This window comes from Colias philodice, chromosome 3 (genome assembly GCF_061535455.1).
Source record: "Colias philodice isolate Cphi_HAF_F1 chromosome 3, ilColPhil1 Martin Lab GWU primary, whole genome shotgun sequence".
NCBI classification, from domain to species: Eukaryota; Metazoa; Arthropoda; class Insecta; order Lepidoptera; family Pieridae; genus Colias; species Colias philodice.
Genome location: NC_143088.1, coordinates 11,262,329 through 11,279,487, shown reverse-complemented (window position 1 = coordinate 11,279,487; position 17,159 = coordinate 11,262,329). Strand labels below are relative to the sequence as shown.

Sequence of the window (17,159 nt, the reverse complement as noted above, 5' to 3'; positions counted from 1 at the left end):
GATGCATTTGTTTGCACTACTAGACCAAGCCCTTAAGTAATGGATGGAGTACGCTGGCAAATGTTCTAACTAAACTTTCTGCTGATTTTGGTGCGGGGAGGGCAACTCACACTATTGAAACACAATCACACATTCACAAAAATAATTTGTGTCACGAAAGTCGTAAAAATTTACGACCTTTTAAGCGACGAGTTTTTAAATTCAACTCTATCCCTAAGTGCATAAAGATTAAATTTGTATTTCATTCCAAGTTGTCTCGTGGGGAGTGTGGTTCAATATCGCGTTCTAAATTCAACTTTATAACTTAGATCATAAAGATTAAATTTGTATTTCTTTAAAAGATAGTCTCGTAAGGAATGCGGTTCATTATCGCGTTTTAAATTCAACTTTCTCTCTTAGTAGATAAAGATTAAATTTGTATATTTTCTTTCCATGATAGTCTCGTCTCTTTCTCTCTCGAAACATGACTCGATTATTTGTCTTGATCATATCGCTAAACGATACATCGACGATTATTAGAAATTGCATTTAATTAGAAATGTACGTTAAAAAATAAAAAAATATACACAAATTAAAGGTTATTCCATCTTTTTTAATATTCGACATGTTTGAATTGCTTCTGCAAGGCTTGACAGTGCAAAACGGCATTTTTAGCGGAGCACTCGCAGACGTCCTTTCGATGTTTTACGAATACGCAGAGTGTTTGTAATCGATTACGCAAGTAGTTTTTATGAAAGCATAAGATTTTTCGATTCGAATAATCTTATACCTCAGCAAAAGGGGAAACGCCTGCGAGTGTTATCCATTACTTAATGATCTAAGAGTATACTAAATACCATAAACTATAAACTACTCTTCTCCTTTTTCTCTTATGGCAACTTATGATCCTACTTATCTGTGCTACGCTCAGAGGAATAAATGTGAGAATAAATGAATAATAGGTTTATTGCTCTGAGGTGCTACGATAGAATCTCATGACATCTGACGTATGCCATATAAATTTGACATCTTTGTCTTTTGGTGGCTTGGTCTGCAATAAATACTGCTAAATAAAATTCAAATATGACTTACAATTGAAAAATTTGTTTCAATTTTGTCTTTTCTTTTAGATTTTCTATAAGTAAATTAATATTGTATTTACTCGACTTAAAATGTCGTTATTTCGCAAGCCTAAAAGAATTCAAAGACGCGTGTTTTGTGCTGACGACGATGAAGATGGTGAACCGGAGGCGCCGCCACCGCCAGTGATTAGTAACAAAAAAGAAAACAAACCTGTTAAAACTCCGTCATTGTTAAGTTTCGTCGACGAAGGTTTGAGATGGACTATGCTTCATTATAATTGTTTATAACCTCCTAATCCAATTATTGATTACTAGCTTTCCGCCCGCGGCTTCGCCCGCTTTGTCTAAAACATAATAAATTATATACTAAAACCTTCCTCTTGAATCACTCTATCTATTAAAAAAAACCGCATCAAAATCCGTTGCGTAGTTTTAAAGATTTAAGCATACATAGGGACAGAGAAAGTGACTTTGTTTTATACTAGGTAGTGAAGTATTACCGTTGTTATTAGCGTTGTTATTACCTCGTACTTATTTGGACTTTATTTTTTGTATGTTATGCACAATGCATAATTGTCTTTTTCAATTCTCAACTATCAGTATGTACTAACATAGTGATAAAAATGTATTCACCTAATTAAAAAATAACATTGAAAAAATGCACATTTTTTATGTATCAAGGCCTTGATTATACTTCTTATCAATTTCAGAGGAAGATGGTGAAGTTTTTAAGGTAAAGAAGTCGTCACAAAGTAAGAGGTTATCGAAACGCAGGGAAAAGGAGAAACGTGTACAGCCTGAGGGTGATAATCACAAAATTGACAATAATGTGACTGAGGTAATGATTTTAATTTATTAACTGGCAACAAAAAAAAACGAAAAACATATCAATAATGACTTGAAATAGAATTGTATAAAAAGCTGCATTTGAATGTTGATTTGTTTGAGAAATACGCTTCTACAACTATAATTTAAATTAGTATATATAAACTGCATACACTTTGATAGTTCTCACAATGTTACTAGCCACTCTCTAAGTTTGCATTTAATATGTCTATTACCCAAATATTTCATTTATTTCTGTGCCTCTGTACAAATATTATAGTATAATCCAATGCAGCTATCAACTAACCAAATGTATAGTTAATATATAATACAACCTATAAGTTATCACACCTTATTTAAAATAGGAACCCACACCAGATGTAAAGGAAGTCCCAAAGAGAAAAAAGAAGGTGACCCTCGAAGGGTTGATACTCTCTGGTCGGGAAGCGCTAGCGGCTGACGGAGCGGGGGACATATCAGAAGAGAGTGCAAACGAAGATGAGGATAGTAGGGGATTCCATCAGTTTCGAGCGGAGTCCGTGCGCGCGGCGCTCGCGGTTGCCCCGGGACACATACCGGACGCGGCGCTCATCCACGCTGCAAGAAAAACGCGACAGCAGGTATGAGAGGTGAGGGACTAGGAGATGGCCACCGATTGGGATTCACAACACCATAATAAATTTGTCTTGCAGATGACAGCTGTGGTCGCTAGTCTGGGTGGCTGCTGTTGAGTTTTAAGTTGGATTGCAAATTAGTTTTTACTTGTTTGTTGGATTGTTATAATGATTGTTGTAAAACTCTCTGTGTTTCATACATCTTAATACTATTATAAAGGCGAAAGTTTGTATGGATGTATGGATGTTTGTTACTCTTTCACGTAAAAACTACTGAACCGATTACAATGAAATTTAGCACACATATAGAGGGTAACTTGGATTAACACATAGGATAGGTTTTATCCCGGAAATCCCACGGGAACGGTAACTATGCGGGTTTTCCTTTGAAAACGCGGGCGAAGCCGCGGGCGGAAATCTATTATACAAAATATATGGCTTATACTTTATAGCCTTTGCAATAGAATACTTAATCCAAATTGAATATTTCGGAATTATAGATGAGTTTTTATAGGTTAAGTAATGTAAGTGTAATGGTGTTTGGGTTGAATGAAAATGGCATGGTTATAAATAATTGGTGTAATTTTGAAGATATGTACATTGTCGTGTTTAATTTTACATTAATGCAATACATACAGTCATCAAATTAAAAGTAACTTATAGAATAGCAATTATTGAATTATAAATAAATTAAAATAAGAAATTAAATACCATATAACTCAAGTTTCAAACACTTCCTTAATAACATGATAATATCATACATCTTAACCATGTCGCATCAACCTAAACACAGTGCGTCAAAATCTCCAACAAACTATCCCATTTCTAGGCTCGAGAGCTCGGTGACTATATTCCAATAAAGTCGGAAGGACGCGGGCCTCGGCTGATACATGAAGACGATGATGATGATGACGAGGAAGACGGCAGGATTCAGGTCAGGGGGCTGGAGCTTCCGAGCGATAAGCCTAAACGTAAGTTATATTGAATTTGTCTTGTAATAAATATAACTAGCTTACCGCCCACGGCTTCGCCCGCTTTGTCTAAAACCTAATAAATTATATTATACTAAAACCTTCCTCTTGAATCACTCTATCTATTAAAAAAACCGCATCAAAATCCGTTGCGTAGTTTTAAAGATTTAAGCATACAATTGACATACGGACAGAGAAAGCGACTTTGTTTTATACTATGTAGTGATGATGTGAATTTTGAATGTGAAAGTTTGATTAAAATTGGTTAAGAGTGTATTCGATTCGCGACTAAAAAACAAAGTAATTTTGCAAAATCATAATGAATTTAACATTTCATGGTAGTGGAAAGATTAAGTCTTGATCAGCACTAAAACTTAATATAATTTATTATTTTTATTCACAGTCTTTCATAGAGAGTGCAATCTCGGCATAGTGTTTTATGGAAATTGACATCAGTGGTATATTTTAGGAACAATTACAACAAACATTTTATTTATTTATTAATACATTTTTGCTCTTTGAATTTTTGAACCTAAGAATACATTTAAACAATTGGCCTTATCGTTATGTAGCGATTTCTTCCGGACAAGACGACGTACAGAGAGAAATTAAATTAGAGGAAAGGAGAAGTTTTTATTTAAGTTTCTATACATAGTACTAAAATCTCTGAACTTGTCATTTTATTATGAGTACTAATTTTCCAGGTGGCACAGCAGCCATTCCCGATGATGAGATGAACAGCGAGGGTGAAGAGTGGGAGGAGCAGCAGATGCAGAAGGCTGTTCCATCTATTGCGGATATAACTGGTGAGGTGACATATATTCCTTGCTTATTGTCAGGTTTTTCTTTTTATTTAGTAGGTGTATACTTATTTTTAGAACACATAGACTAATATCTTAAAAACTTTGTACTATGATTATCACTTAACTTATTTGTTGAAATATTGATTTGTGGCTATTCATTAATGTTACATGAAATTTTATATAAACAAAACGGTTATATCTGGAAAATGTATTTTTTTTGTGTAAAGTAAAATGAAACCTTTCAGTAGACCTATAAATAATTTTTGACAAAAGTGAAAAATAACAATTAAAATTAGACAATGACAAGCAATAATTATGAATAATGCATTTAAACACAATTAATACAAGTACGTTATAACACTACGCCAGTCAAATTAAAATAAACTATATCTTGCCCCTTTAATATTCCAATCAATCAATTATCTTCCATACATTCCACAGAAACATTACCCCACATTTTTGACGTGACAACGTCTTATAATTCGATAGCAGCTGCATGCACGAAAATACATGACTCATGCGGCGTTACCTCGCGCTCTGAGGCGTTCTGTAAGGCTTGAAGTGCAAGCGAGAGCGCGGAACGAGCGACAAAGAAGCACAATCGGCCGTTGTCACGTACAACTATCGTCAGTAAACCAACTTTACAGACAACCAATTTTTTTCTTTAGGCGAAGGCTCCACAGAGCTGAACCCGTTCGCGGTGGCGCCTCCGCCCCCGCGGCTGGAGGCAACGCATTTGCGCCCGCTCACGGATGGGCCTCCGCCCGCCACTGCGCAAGAACTGGTGGATGCTTTGAATAAGAGGTACGTATAAATTTATAAAGAGAAATAAGAGGTACATGTTGCAAATTATATTCGTATGGCATTATTAACAAAATGTAGGATTTTAATAAATAAACAATGTGTTTAAAAGTCTAGGATTGTGAAAAAAAATTACTAATTTTCAAAAGACCACAAGCAAATTATATTCATCACCTCAATCATCAAAAACAATTTAATTCTATCCATTTCAGACTAAACGAGCTCCGAACAGAGCGGCAGGCGACACTAAAAAAGCGTGATGAATGTAACGAGAAACTTCTAGAAGCGGCCAGAACAGAAGAGTTGAGGACGGCTAAATGCAAAGAACTAGACGCAGCGTATAAAAGAGCGCAGGCTGTTAGAGGGTATATCACCGATTTGATCGAGTGTTTGGATGAAAAGGTTTGTAACCCCTGTTTATATTATCTGTAAGGAATGTTGCGAGAAGCCACTGTAAATAATTTTGAAATGACTGACATTTATTGCCTGATTTTCGTGGTTTATTTTAATGAAACTGTTGTTTGTATCCTTGCAATAGGTTAGACAGATATAAAATCATATTAACATCAAATAACATAGTCACTCCAATAAGCATAATATTCAATTTTTTCCAGATGCCACAACTAGAAGCGCTAGAAACTCGAGCGTTGCTACTGCACAAGCGCCGCTGCGAATTCCTCGTCGAGAGACGAAGAGCGGATGTTAGAGATCAGGCGCAAGATGTTTTGGCGTTGGCAGGTATAGTATAATTATTGTGTGTAGATTTTTAAACTAAAAACTAATAAAAAATTTTAACTGATTTTTTTTTTGAAATATCAAAAAAATTTTTTTTTATGTATTGTTCATTTTGTTAGGCTATTTTATATGTAATATGGTGTCACGTCGACCAATCGGTGTAGAGTATTCATGACAAAATTTTGCAAAAAAATACGTGATGTTGCAAATTGTTGCGTAACTAACTGAATGCGTGTCTGTGTGCACAGCGCGTCCGGGCGCCGCGAAGCCGGCGGACAGCGAGGAGAAGCGGCGGCGCTGCGCCGAGCGCGAGGGGCGGCGGCGCGCGCGGCGGCTGCGGCGCGAGGCGGCCGGCACCGCGCACCTGCACCGCGACGGGGACTCCAGCGACGACGACCTGCCGCCCGCCGACCAAACGACCCGCCGCCACGAGATTGGTGAGCACTAGCGGCGCGAGGCGGCCGGCACCGCGCACCTGCACCGCGACGGGGACTCCAGCGACGACGACCTGCCGCCCGCCGACCAAACGACCCGCCGCCACGAGATTGGTGAGCACTAGCGGCGCGAGGCGGCCGGCACCGCGCACCTGCACCGCGACGGGGACTCCAGCGACGACGACCTGCCGCCCGCCGACCAAACGACCCGCCGCCACGAGATTGGTGAGCACTAGCGGCGCGAGGCGGCCGGCACCGCGCACCTGCACCGCGACGGGGACTCCAGCGACGACGACCTGCCGCCCGCCGACCAAACGACCCGCCGCCACGAGATCGGTGTGTCGCGTATCTACTGCAACGCACTTTCTTCTGGCTTATCAGCTGTTGAGCTCCTCGCATACAATGCTTATTCCATACCACTATGTCATCGCTTGAAATTGACACGTATCGTACGGAGAGATCAATTCCGCACACAAATATAACAATAATTTGTGTGAGATTTTTAAAGTTCCCGAATAAAATTTAAACACTTTTACATATTATTTTTTTTATTATACCCGTTTTTTAATTACACGATTTCTTATTTATCAAAAAAAATTATATTCTTACCATTTTCCACAACAGAAACGATCCGCGAGTTATCCGCGTCCCTGTTCGCGGACGCGCTGCCCGCGTGGCGCAGCGTGCGCGGCGTGTGCCGCGAGCTGGCCCGCTGGCGCCGCAAGCACCCCGCGCTCTATGGAGACGCATACATCGCGGACTGCCTGCCGAGGTTACTGGCGCCCTATGTGCGGCATCAGGTAAGGAGATGAGAAATTTTTCAAAAAATAATTTACTATATGCAACTTTACAGAAATACGTCGTCGAATCACGCGTGGTAAAAAAAAAGATTTCGCGTAACGGAAAAATGTCACGCGTAACGAAAAAATGTTACAGTAATTTTTTTTCCAACCCTGAAAGTGAAGTTTCACTTCAAAAACGATGAAAATTACTCAAGACAAACATTGTTACGTCATAAAAAACGCGCTGATCAAAAAAATACTCCACACAAACGTGACGTCACACAAAACTCGCGGTTACGTTAGCGTGTGCCGCTCGCTGGCCCGCTGGTGTCAGAGCCTTTTTGAAGTGAAACTTCTTTATCGGGGTTGGAAAAAAGTTTAGTGTTACATTTTTGAAGTGAAACTTCTTTATCGGGGTTGGACAAAAATTTAGTGTAACATTTTTGCGTTACGCCGTACGCGTGACATTTTTGCGTTACGCCGTACGCGTGACATTTTTGCGTTACGCCATACTCGTGACATTTTTAAGGTCATAAAGAAGTTTCACTTCTTACGTGTGTGCTCTAGTACACGCATACATTTTTATTTCGTTACGCGTGACATTGTTTCGTTACGCGCCATCTTTTTCTTATCCCTACCACGCGTGATTCGACGTATTTCTGTAAAGTTGCTTAGAGTAAATTATTTTTTGAAAAATAAGGTCATAAAGAAGTTTCACTTCTTACGTGTGTACACTAGTACACGCACACATTTTTTGAAGTGAAACTTCTTTATCGGGGTTGGACAAAAATTTAGTGTAACATTTTTGCGTTACCCCGTACGCGTGATATTTTTGCGTTACGCCGTACGCGTGACATTTTTGCGTTACGCCATACTTGTGACATTTTTAAGGTCATAAAGAAGTTTCACTTCTAACGTGTGTACACTAGTACACACACACATTTTTTTTTATTTCGTACTATATTTTTTACAGCTGATACTCTGGAACCCTTTGGCCGATGAAGACAATGAAGACTATGAAAGGATGGACTGGTACAAGTGAGCATTATATTATTTAATTTCAATCGTAATTTAATTACTAGATTTTTAATAACCGGCCACTAACTCGTATAAATCAAGATTTCCATCTTAGTTAAAATATACCTTTGTACGACACGTTATTTTGCATATTTTTTTCTAACCAATAACTGATAAATTCGATGCTTTATTAATCACTAGCTGCTCCGCGCGGTTTCACCCCCGTGGCTCCACCCCTGTTGGTCGTAGCGTAATGATATATAGCCTATAACCTTCCTCGATAAATGGGCTATCTAACACCGAAAGTATACATTAGTTCATGAATATTTTTAAAGGATATTCTCTCGTATCCATTATTATTTTCCACAACAACCTTTTAAACGTTGACAAAGTAACTCCTAAACACATTTCCTATTACCAATAACAGATGCCTCATGATGTACGGCGTCCGGTCGGAGAAGAATGAAGAGGACTCAGAATCCTCCTCGGAGGAAGAGAGTGAGATAGTTGTGAGTGAGGATACAGTAAGGGAAGATGTGGACCTGATGCTGGTGCCAACTATCGTGGATAAGGTCGTGCTGCCTAAGGTCACAGGTAAGGGATCGGGTTTTGGAGCGTGGTTTTTATGTTGGGAGGTGTAGAATGGTTGAAAGTACGGGTGAGGAGAGAAAAAAGGTGGATTTTTTTCGTCCTTTTTTATATGGTAATGTTTAAACTTTAAAGCTCATATTCTTGAAATTACTGTTAATTGATGTGATGTGATAGATTTTTATTCAGAATCATTTTATTGTATACTATGTCTAATTTATGCCGGGGATGATAATTTTTTGCGTAATTAAAAATTTGTTTTTACAAAACGTACGTACGTATTTGCAAAACTTAGTTCCTTTCTGCATGGTACACCACATGTGCGACACCATGTAAATTGTAATCGACAATCCTGTACCTTAAAGTTTTTACGCGTCAAAGATTAACTTTTAATCATTGTGCCAAAAAAAATGACAATTTTAGCAAATTTGAGTGACCAGTTTTGGTCGAACACAAAATTAAATTAGGTAAATTTAAATTATCCATAGAACTAGTAGAAGTAGCGTGGGACCCGATGTCTGTCCGCGCGTGTATCCGTCTCCGCAACATACTACTGCGCGCCGCGGAGTTACCCGTACGGACTTCGCTGAAGAAGCTCTCGGAGGCTGTGTCTTCGAGACTGGCTAGTGCGTTGAGCAATGACGTGTTCCTGCCCACTTTGCCGCCGCAGTAAGTGTTGATTTTAGTGCTAATGATGTGTAATATTAGTTTGTAGTGTTGTTGAATTTTGGTAAATGCGGGGTTGTAAAATGTGTTTAAACAAATTTGAAGTCCGGCCACTTTACATGATTGAAAAAACATTTTTTTTTAAACAAATTTGAAGTCCGGTCAATATACACAATTGAAAAAACTTTTTTTTTATATCCGATTTAATCGAAACTGTAGATATCGAACCGATTTAGGGCCGATTTTTCAATGCTTGGTTAAAACTTATTCGTCGAATAACGTATTAAACTACCATTTCAAAAATGTATTCTACTTGATCGTATTTGACAGTTTACGTGACATTTTAATATTATCGTGTAATACTTTAGTGGACGGATAAGTTTTATCCAAGCATTGATAAATCGGCCCTTAACCGAATTTAGAAATCTATAACTTTGGTCCGGGGCATTTTTTAAAAAAAGTTCGACGACATGTCCGTGCCCAGCAGTGGGGACGTACATGGGCTGATGATGATAGAACTGTGAATGGTTGTCAGCGTGCTGGAGGGCGGCGGCAACCAGTTCTGGCGGCGCTGCGTGGGCGCGGGCGTGCGGCTGCTGCGCGCCGCGCTGTGCCTGTGCGCGCCGCCGCACCCGCTCGCGGGGGACCGCACCGCACTCGCGCTCATCGGTGCAGTATCTCATTTATTTATTTAACTAGCTTACCGCCCGCGGCTTCGCCCGCTTTGTCTAAAACCTAATAAATTATATACTAAAACCTTCCTCTTGAATCACTTTATCTATTAAAAAAAAGACGGGTTGCACTCCGGGAGTGCCGGCAGAAGTGAAAACGCGCGTAGTAGAGAAGGGATAGCTGTCTACTCTCCATCCGTCTTACGCTTTTTCGATCAAGTCACGTGTCCTGACGCGAATTTAAGATTTTATACCCATTACAGAAAAAGTGCTCAACGCCGCTAAAGAAGTTTTCACTTCAAAAAACCGCATCAAAATCCGTTGCGTAGTTTTAAAGACTTAAGCATACAAAGGGACATAGGGACAGAGAAAGCGATTTTGTTTTATACTATGTAGTGATTTATTGCACACACAAAAAAATAGAGACACATAAAGTACAGCTAATAGGAAAATAATGTGTGCAAACGGTGGCCTTATCGCTAGGTAGCGATCTCTTCTACGTGGGTACTGTAACCGATCTGTATGCCGTCCAACAAAACATCTGGAAGGGCTGCCCAATCAATCCTTGACACATATGATGCACTCCCAATGATGATTGTCTGTGTTTTAGATGGATTTAATAATAGTCCAAAACTCCTGCTCCAGTTTACAATGGTAGACAAATCATTGTTGACCTTGCTGATTGCATTGGGCAAGTCTTCCAGAGTCGCTTGGGTGTAGATTTGGACATCGTCAGCATACATGTGGTAGAGAGAAGTTAAAGATTGAGTTAAGGTATTAATAAAAATTGCAAAAAGGAGAGGTGACATTGTATTTTGACTAACCGGTTGGCTTGGTTGGTACCTAGTGGCCTTGCCTTCCAAGCCAGAGGTCGTGGGTTCGATTCCCACCCAGGGTAAATATTTGTGTGATGAACATAGATGTTTGCTCTGTGTCTGGGTGTTGATTATCTATATAAGTATTTATTACAAAATTATATATGTTTATCAGCCATCTGGTTTCTATAACACAAGAGTAAACTTAGTATGGGATCAGATTGTGCCGTGTGTGAAAATTGTCCTGAAATATTTATTATTTATTTATAATACTATACCCAATAGAAACTCTCTGTTGCGGCGCGGGCGCAGGCGGTGGGCCACAACTGAGCAGTGTAGCGGCTGCGCTTGCGCATACACTACCGCGTTCTGGGGAACTGCGTGTGCGAGCGTTGAAACGACTCGCACAGTTGGCCAGATTGGCACTGTCGAGGCTACAGGCGGATAATCCGCTGCATTTGTGAGTATTGATCATTACTAGACATCACCAGTTCGATTAAAAACACGAAAATACATACACAAATATTAATAGGCAAAATCTCGGCTGCAGGAACAATTTATAACAACAAGAGTCATGCATAAAATCGAATATATCAATCAGATACATTCATGCTATCAACCAACATGATCACTACAAACATTAGTTCATCACCACTCATAAATTCATTATTCATTTTATTCATAGAATTATGAAACCTCATACCCATGCCTCCGACCGCCACCTTGGTACAGTGGTTGACGCATGAGCGTAGCACCGAGGGGTCCTGGGTTCGATTCCCGGTGGAGACGAAGAAAAAAAATGTCTCGGTCGGACACAGAAGGCTGATCACCTACTTGTCCCTAAAGAAAACCGATCAGTGAAACAGATGTATAATGCATCTGCCCCTTACACCACAGCCCTTAGGAAAAGATTTAAAACTAATTCTTCTCTTATCACTTTTTTTAGGAAAGCATTGGAACAAGCAAGAGCCGTGTTAGCGGAAGCAAAGGCGGTAGAATGACACCAACGGTCGCGGAAATAATTCATGAGTATATCAATATACTCTCTCCATACCTGATTAATGTGAAATATTCATAAAAACAAGGATTAAATACACATTATTGTGGTGTACTGAATCAATAATGCCCTGTATTTGCAATAATAATAATTTAATGTAAAACTATCATAGCTGGGTTGCATCTTTAGTCATCATCATCATCTTTTATCTTTATAAAGAAATAGATGCGACCACACATTATTGCCAAAAAACCATAAAAGTTGAAAGAATATCCTACTTTATTAGGGCAATTTATCGATTCTTAAAAATATAGTTGTTATTTTTGCATACTATTTAATGGAATGCAATGATATTATAAGTAGAAAGGTGTTCCGAGCGGTAATGTGGCTAAGCCAGTATTGACTTCATTTGTCTCTTTTTACTCACGATAATTGAGTCATGCCATCTCACTTTGACGGTTTGTGCGTTAGTGTGCCGTTTTTGAAGATCGAATGTACACCTTTTTACAAATTATAACATCATCTGTTGATCTAAAGTTTCAGACTTTAATTGGACTGTTTAAAATAATAATAAATTCCAAACATACCTAGTTCTACTTGGATTATCTGGGATTGCCAAATATGAATTGACAACTGTACGAATGCTAGTGGGAATTAATATTTCAAGTGTTAAATTTGTTTTTGATTAACTTTAGTTTCTTTGAGAAATTGAAAAAATAAATAAGCAAGTCAGTATGTTTTTTTCCGTCACGATTTCTTTTGCGTTTGTAGTTTCAAAGTGATGAAATTGTTGAGAAAACAATTGTCAATGTATTCTTTAAATTCTATAATTTATTTTTGTATTGTGTCTTATCTTACATTAAAAAATAATAATTATTATAGTTGAGCCAATTTAATAGGCAACATTTGACGTCTATCAATTTTATCTTCATAGGGTGGTAACCTGCTTAAAAACATCGATTAAAGCGAATTAATCGATACGGACTTGAAACAATTGTCAATCGAACTTGAAACACATGTCAATAATTTATGATGATTTTTATTCCCAAGTAACCAATGCATTCGATTCTAGATGTCAGATTTCGATTTTTAGAGTAACGTCTCTGGTATTTATAAAGAAAAAAGGTTTATTGACACAAAATTGTAGCGACGTCAGTTCTTTAAATAAGAAAATGTTTATTATGTTTAGAATGGTTTATCAGTAAAATCAAATCTTAAAATTAGTTGCATCGGTCATTATTATTATAAATATGTAATCGTAATTGAAAAAAGTTAAGCAAATGTGCAGTTCTAACAAAACGAAATATCATGTTATTCTATGTCGTCGTTACTAGGTTACGTTGGTGAATTTTGTTGAACTGTCAAATGTTGCCTATTAAAATGGCTCTACTATAAACACCAATTTATGAGAACCTATTTACAATTGTCAAATGTTTCAAACAATGTGATACATTTCGATTTGTATATGTTGTAATGTATGGTTTTGCGAATGATGTGAGAAATAAATGATGGGTTTTTAAATGTGGTTTTATTATTTTACCATGCATGAAGTAAAAATAAATAGTGAAACAGATTATGCATAATGTATCTGCCCCATACCCCACTAGGGGACACGGGACTTCACTTTTATGTATGAAGTCTTTTAACGTTTATAACAATAGATTATTTTATTAGAATTTGCGCAGCGCCTTATTGATAATATTTATTATATTAACTAAATTTTATATATGCGAAATTGTGTTTGTTTGTAAGTCTTTCACGTCGCAATGGAGCTTTTTATATGATTTTTGCTCGAATTTGATGTTTAGGTTTATGGCAGTCAAATGCGTTAACTATAAATATAAATTTTAAAAGAATTAAATAGAAAAAATTGGATCACGAGGCGGAATTCGAACCCGCGTCTTTCTTTATCTCATTTCTGAGAGAATTCTCTCAATAGTAGGCGCGGGGTTTCCCTTAGAATCCTTAGATAAATATATAGTACTGAAAGTTTTTTCTATTCTTTGAAAATTTTAATTGATTTTTGCTTTTTTGTTCCAGTAACAGTCATGATTAATATAATGAAACAATATAGTTTGTTTGAATAAAATTCTTTATTACATGTAACACTTATTGTAAACATCGCCAAAAAGTTCCTAGACATGGTATACAGAATTTGAACTAGAAGTCTTCAGATATATCTTCTAAACACAACTAATTACAATTATTATCATATATTAATTTAGTTAACTTTATTAGACATCAATGAGCATATATTTTTAGGTGTAAATGTGCTACAATTAGAAAGAACAATTTTAAATTATTATCTATTATGTGATAATATTATATTAATGTTCATCTCATATTATTATTCATGAATAATGTAATTTAAAATTGTGTGTTAATAAATATTGAAGATTATTGATAGGATCGAACCTATAAAAATCTTAGACAAACAAGACATTCAGAGGAAAAACATCCATAGTTCTACCATATACAATACAACATATATAGACAATATCTGGCTACGCCGTTTCTAAACTTTTATGGCACAACAATCATTTAAAGATATAGCTTACAATGTAAATTTCTTTAACATTTAGACGTGACTAGTATTTTCTCTCTTATATCTCTTTTACCCCATTGATTCCAGTTTAGTATTTCATTCACCTTAGGCCGTTTATCATGGTTTATGTTGCTTCAACATCAAGCATTAATTTGAATGATCCATCTGTATCGACACAATGCAATATGTTAGCAATATCACCTTTCTTCATTAATATATGGGGATCTGCCAAGAATGCAGTACCATCTATAAAACTTCCAGGCCTCTTAGTACTGATTTCTCCCATGTTCTCCATCAATTCTACATTATACCAGCAGAAAACACCATTAGCATCTTCAGTTCTTATTATACCCACATTAATCACATCTGATGCCATATTCATACATTCTCCTAAATCTACCGGGTCACATAATGCAATGTGGTTTAGAAGAGAAAAATCAAGGCAGAAGCATTGGGACGCTTGATATTTATTAATATGTTCAGCTATCTTGTAGTTACTGACGTTCCTATCATCAAGCCTGTTAGTAACATCAAACCAGTCACATTTAACGATCTGTGCCATTAGTGTTATTCTTGACGGTAAGAACAGACCTCCAGGATGTAGGTGGTTCTGTCTCAAGTAATGGCTAATATGCTTATATTGTAAGTCTATATCTCCAGCAAGTTCTAGAATATTGCAGAAGATGGCATGGTATTTATCTTCATTAAAACAGTCTGTATTCCATGTTGGCCCACATAAAAATGTTATCTTGCTTTCATCAATGTCATTAGCTTTAAAAACTTCATCAAAGAATTGCTTATCCGCCTCAGACTTCACACAGCAAACCAGGGATTTGGCACCTCTCTTTAACATTTGTAATCCAAATATGGGAAATGGACTTAAATCAGCAATGCTCATATCAGACATTTCTGTTAACTGACCCAGATACACGCAGGCCAGTCCCAAGCAACTCATAATTTTCTTTATGTATTCAGTATCATTTAAGAAGCGAATGATTTCTGTTGAAATTCTAGTGATTTTAACATTGCAGTCCGGTACAAGTGCTATTCTACCGGATTGTAAGGTAAATTTATACACTAATCTTTGATCATCAATCACCTTCTTTGGAATGTGATCAAAAAATATTGCATGATCCCATGCAGTAGCTCTATTGTCAGATCTGGGGTCAGTTGTGAGTTTGTATTTGTCTGATAAAATTAAATTGAACCACCCAATAATAGTGCTCAGCTCTCCACTCTGATTTACAGCTAACTGCGTGATATAAGGCTCTGTATTCTGAAGGTGATCCTCTATACTGTTAAAATCATTGAAATCTACAGACATTAAACATTTTGGTTCAGTTATATATTTTAGCGTTTTAAATAAGGTGATGTCTTCACAATCATATGTTTCATCATATTGATAAGTATGGACAGTTAATGATGGTATATTCAAGAGATCCTTTGCAACTTGACATAGCTGGTATTTGTCAACCAGATATTGACATTCAACACCCATAACATAGAATTGAACAGATGCAGGTAGAACTTTTGCATCTTCGTGAAGCAAATTTTGCCATGCATGATCTAGAGCTTTTAAAATATGTTCTCCAAAGAGACCGGCATCAAACAACTCTGTGACGAGAACATTATGCATTCCACCAATATCAAAATGATTCAATGAAGTTGAAGTTTTGTTTACAACACTAAATTCAATGTTCACTGCATTATCATTTAAAACTGCATTGGATAGATTGGCCATAACTTCAGAACTGTCACAAGCTGTTATAGACTTGGGGTTGCATTCGCTAGCATACAGAGAAAGAAGGCCTGTACCAGACCCTAAGTCTAGAACAGTATCAGTCCCCTCGGAAATCAGATCATGTATTGCAGCGCGATAAGATTCGTTGCGTATTTTATCATTTAACATTTTAAAGTGCCATCGTTCAACCATCAGATTTTTTACGGAGTTCAGGTTCTTTTCTGCATTTACAAAGCCGGCATCAATTTTAAGAGCTCTTTGAAAGTGAAACCACGCTTCGGAGTAGAAACCAAACTTGAAGAGATATTTACCGACATCATTCAACAGGTACATGTTACCAGGAAATAAAAATATGGCTCGCGAAAAATTACAAAATATGTCGTCAGTTTTATCTCCCGCAGCTAACATCTCATTCAACTTGTTGATTACACTACGAAATTCGCGCTCGTAAAGATTCTTTAAGTCTGGATTTTTTTCAAAAGCCGTTATATACATATCAAAGGCTTTTGCATAACATTCGTTTGAAGAAAGTTGTCGTCCATAATCAATGTATTCACGTGCATTTGAAGTTGGGGTGCCCATTTCTACAATATAAGCGATAAATAGCACTTACTAAAATTTTAACGGTTATATTAATACGTATTTATAAAATTTTCTTTCTTCTAATTACAGAAACAGTGGAAACAATATTTGGCGGATGAACACAAATAAAAAGTAAAAACAAATAAATTGGAAATGTCAATATTTTTGTCACGTTTATTTTTTAAGTCTCTTTTTGGTCATTGATACATGTCTTTTAGTTCAATATTAATAATTAATAATTTAAGCAATTATTAAGGTGTGTGTGTGGGTATAATTACTGTAAATATTATTATATTATTGAACATAATGTTTGTTTTTAAAGAAAACTTGCAAAACTAGAATTTTTTTAAACTATATAGCAATCTCATGAACAAAATATTTTAGATGTATAATTGATCAATTATTTCAGTACATATAAATAAATAAACTGTTAAAAACTATGTCTGTGTTTGCTCTTTTTAAGAAATGAAACTGTTAAAATTATATGTACATATAAATACTTCTTAGTATT

At 36.8% G+C, this 17,159-nt stretch overlaps 2 protein-coding genes across 2 annotated transcripts; one reads left to right on the top strand and one right to left on the bottom strand.

Annotated features, from left to right (window-relative positions):
- The first annotated feature begins 1,013 nt into the window (after positions 1-1,013).
- Positions 1,014-13,142, top strand: LOC149490040 (PAX3- and PAX7-binding protein 1). Its single transcript, XM_089714919.1, has 16 exons — positions 1,014-1,311; positions 1,772-1,899; positions 2,252-2,506; positions 3,330-3,471; positions 4,176-4,277; positions 4,943-5,078; positions 5,288-5,477; positions 5,690-5,813; positions 6,059-6,247; positions 6,869-7,044; positions 8,000-8,064; positions 8,471-8,637; positions 9,120-9,300; positions 9,833-9,966; positions 11,069-11,243; positions 11,730-13,142. Exons 1-16 carry the CDS (start codon positions 1,152-1,154, stop codon positions 11,782-11,784), a joined length of 2,379 nt encoding a protein of 792 aa, XP_089571045.1. The 5' UTR covers positions 1,014-1,151; the 3' UTR covers positions 11,785-13,142.
- Positions 13,143-13,867: 725 nt separating this feature from the next.
- On the bottom strand, positions 13,868-16,800 carry LOC149490039 (protein arginine N-methyltransferase 9-like). Its single transcript, XM_089714859.1, has one exon. It carries the CDS (start codon positions 16,646-16,648, stop codon positions 14,450-14,452), a length of 2,199 nt encoding a protein of 732 aa, XP_089570985.1. The 5' UTR covers positions 16,649-16,800; the 3' UTR covers positions 13,868-14,449.
- Between the last annotated feature and the right edge of the window lie 359 nt (positions 16,801-17,159).

Excerpts from the sequence above, each read along its gene's own strand:
- LOC149490040 (XM_089714919.1), top strand. The coding sequence starts at position 1,152 with ATGTCGTTATTTCGCAAGCCTAAAAGAATTCAAAGACGCGTGTTTTGT. Across the intron at positions 6,248-6,868 it reads GACCCGCCGCCACGAGATTG|AAACGATCCGCGAGTTATCC; the intron begins GTGAGCACTAGC and ends TTTCCACAACAG. Across the intron at positions 11,244-11,729 it reads GCGGATAATCCGCTGCATTT|GAAAGCATTGGAACAAGCAA; the intron begins GTGAGTATTGAT and ends CACTTTTTTTAG.
- LOC149490039 (XM_089714859.1), bottom strand. The coding sequence starts at position 16,648 with ATGGGCACCCCAACTTCAAATGCACGTGAATACATTGATTATGGACGA.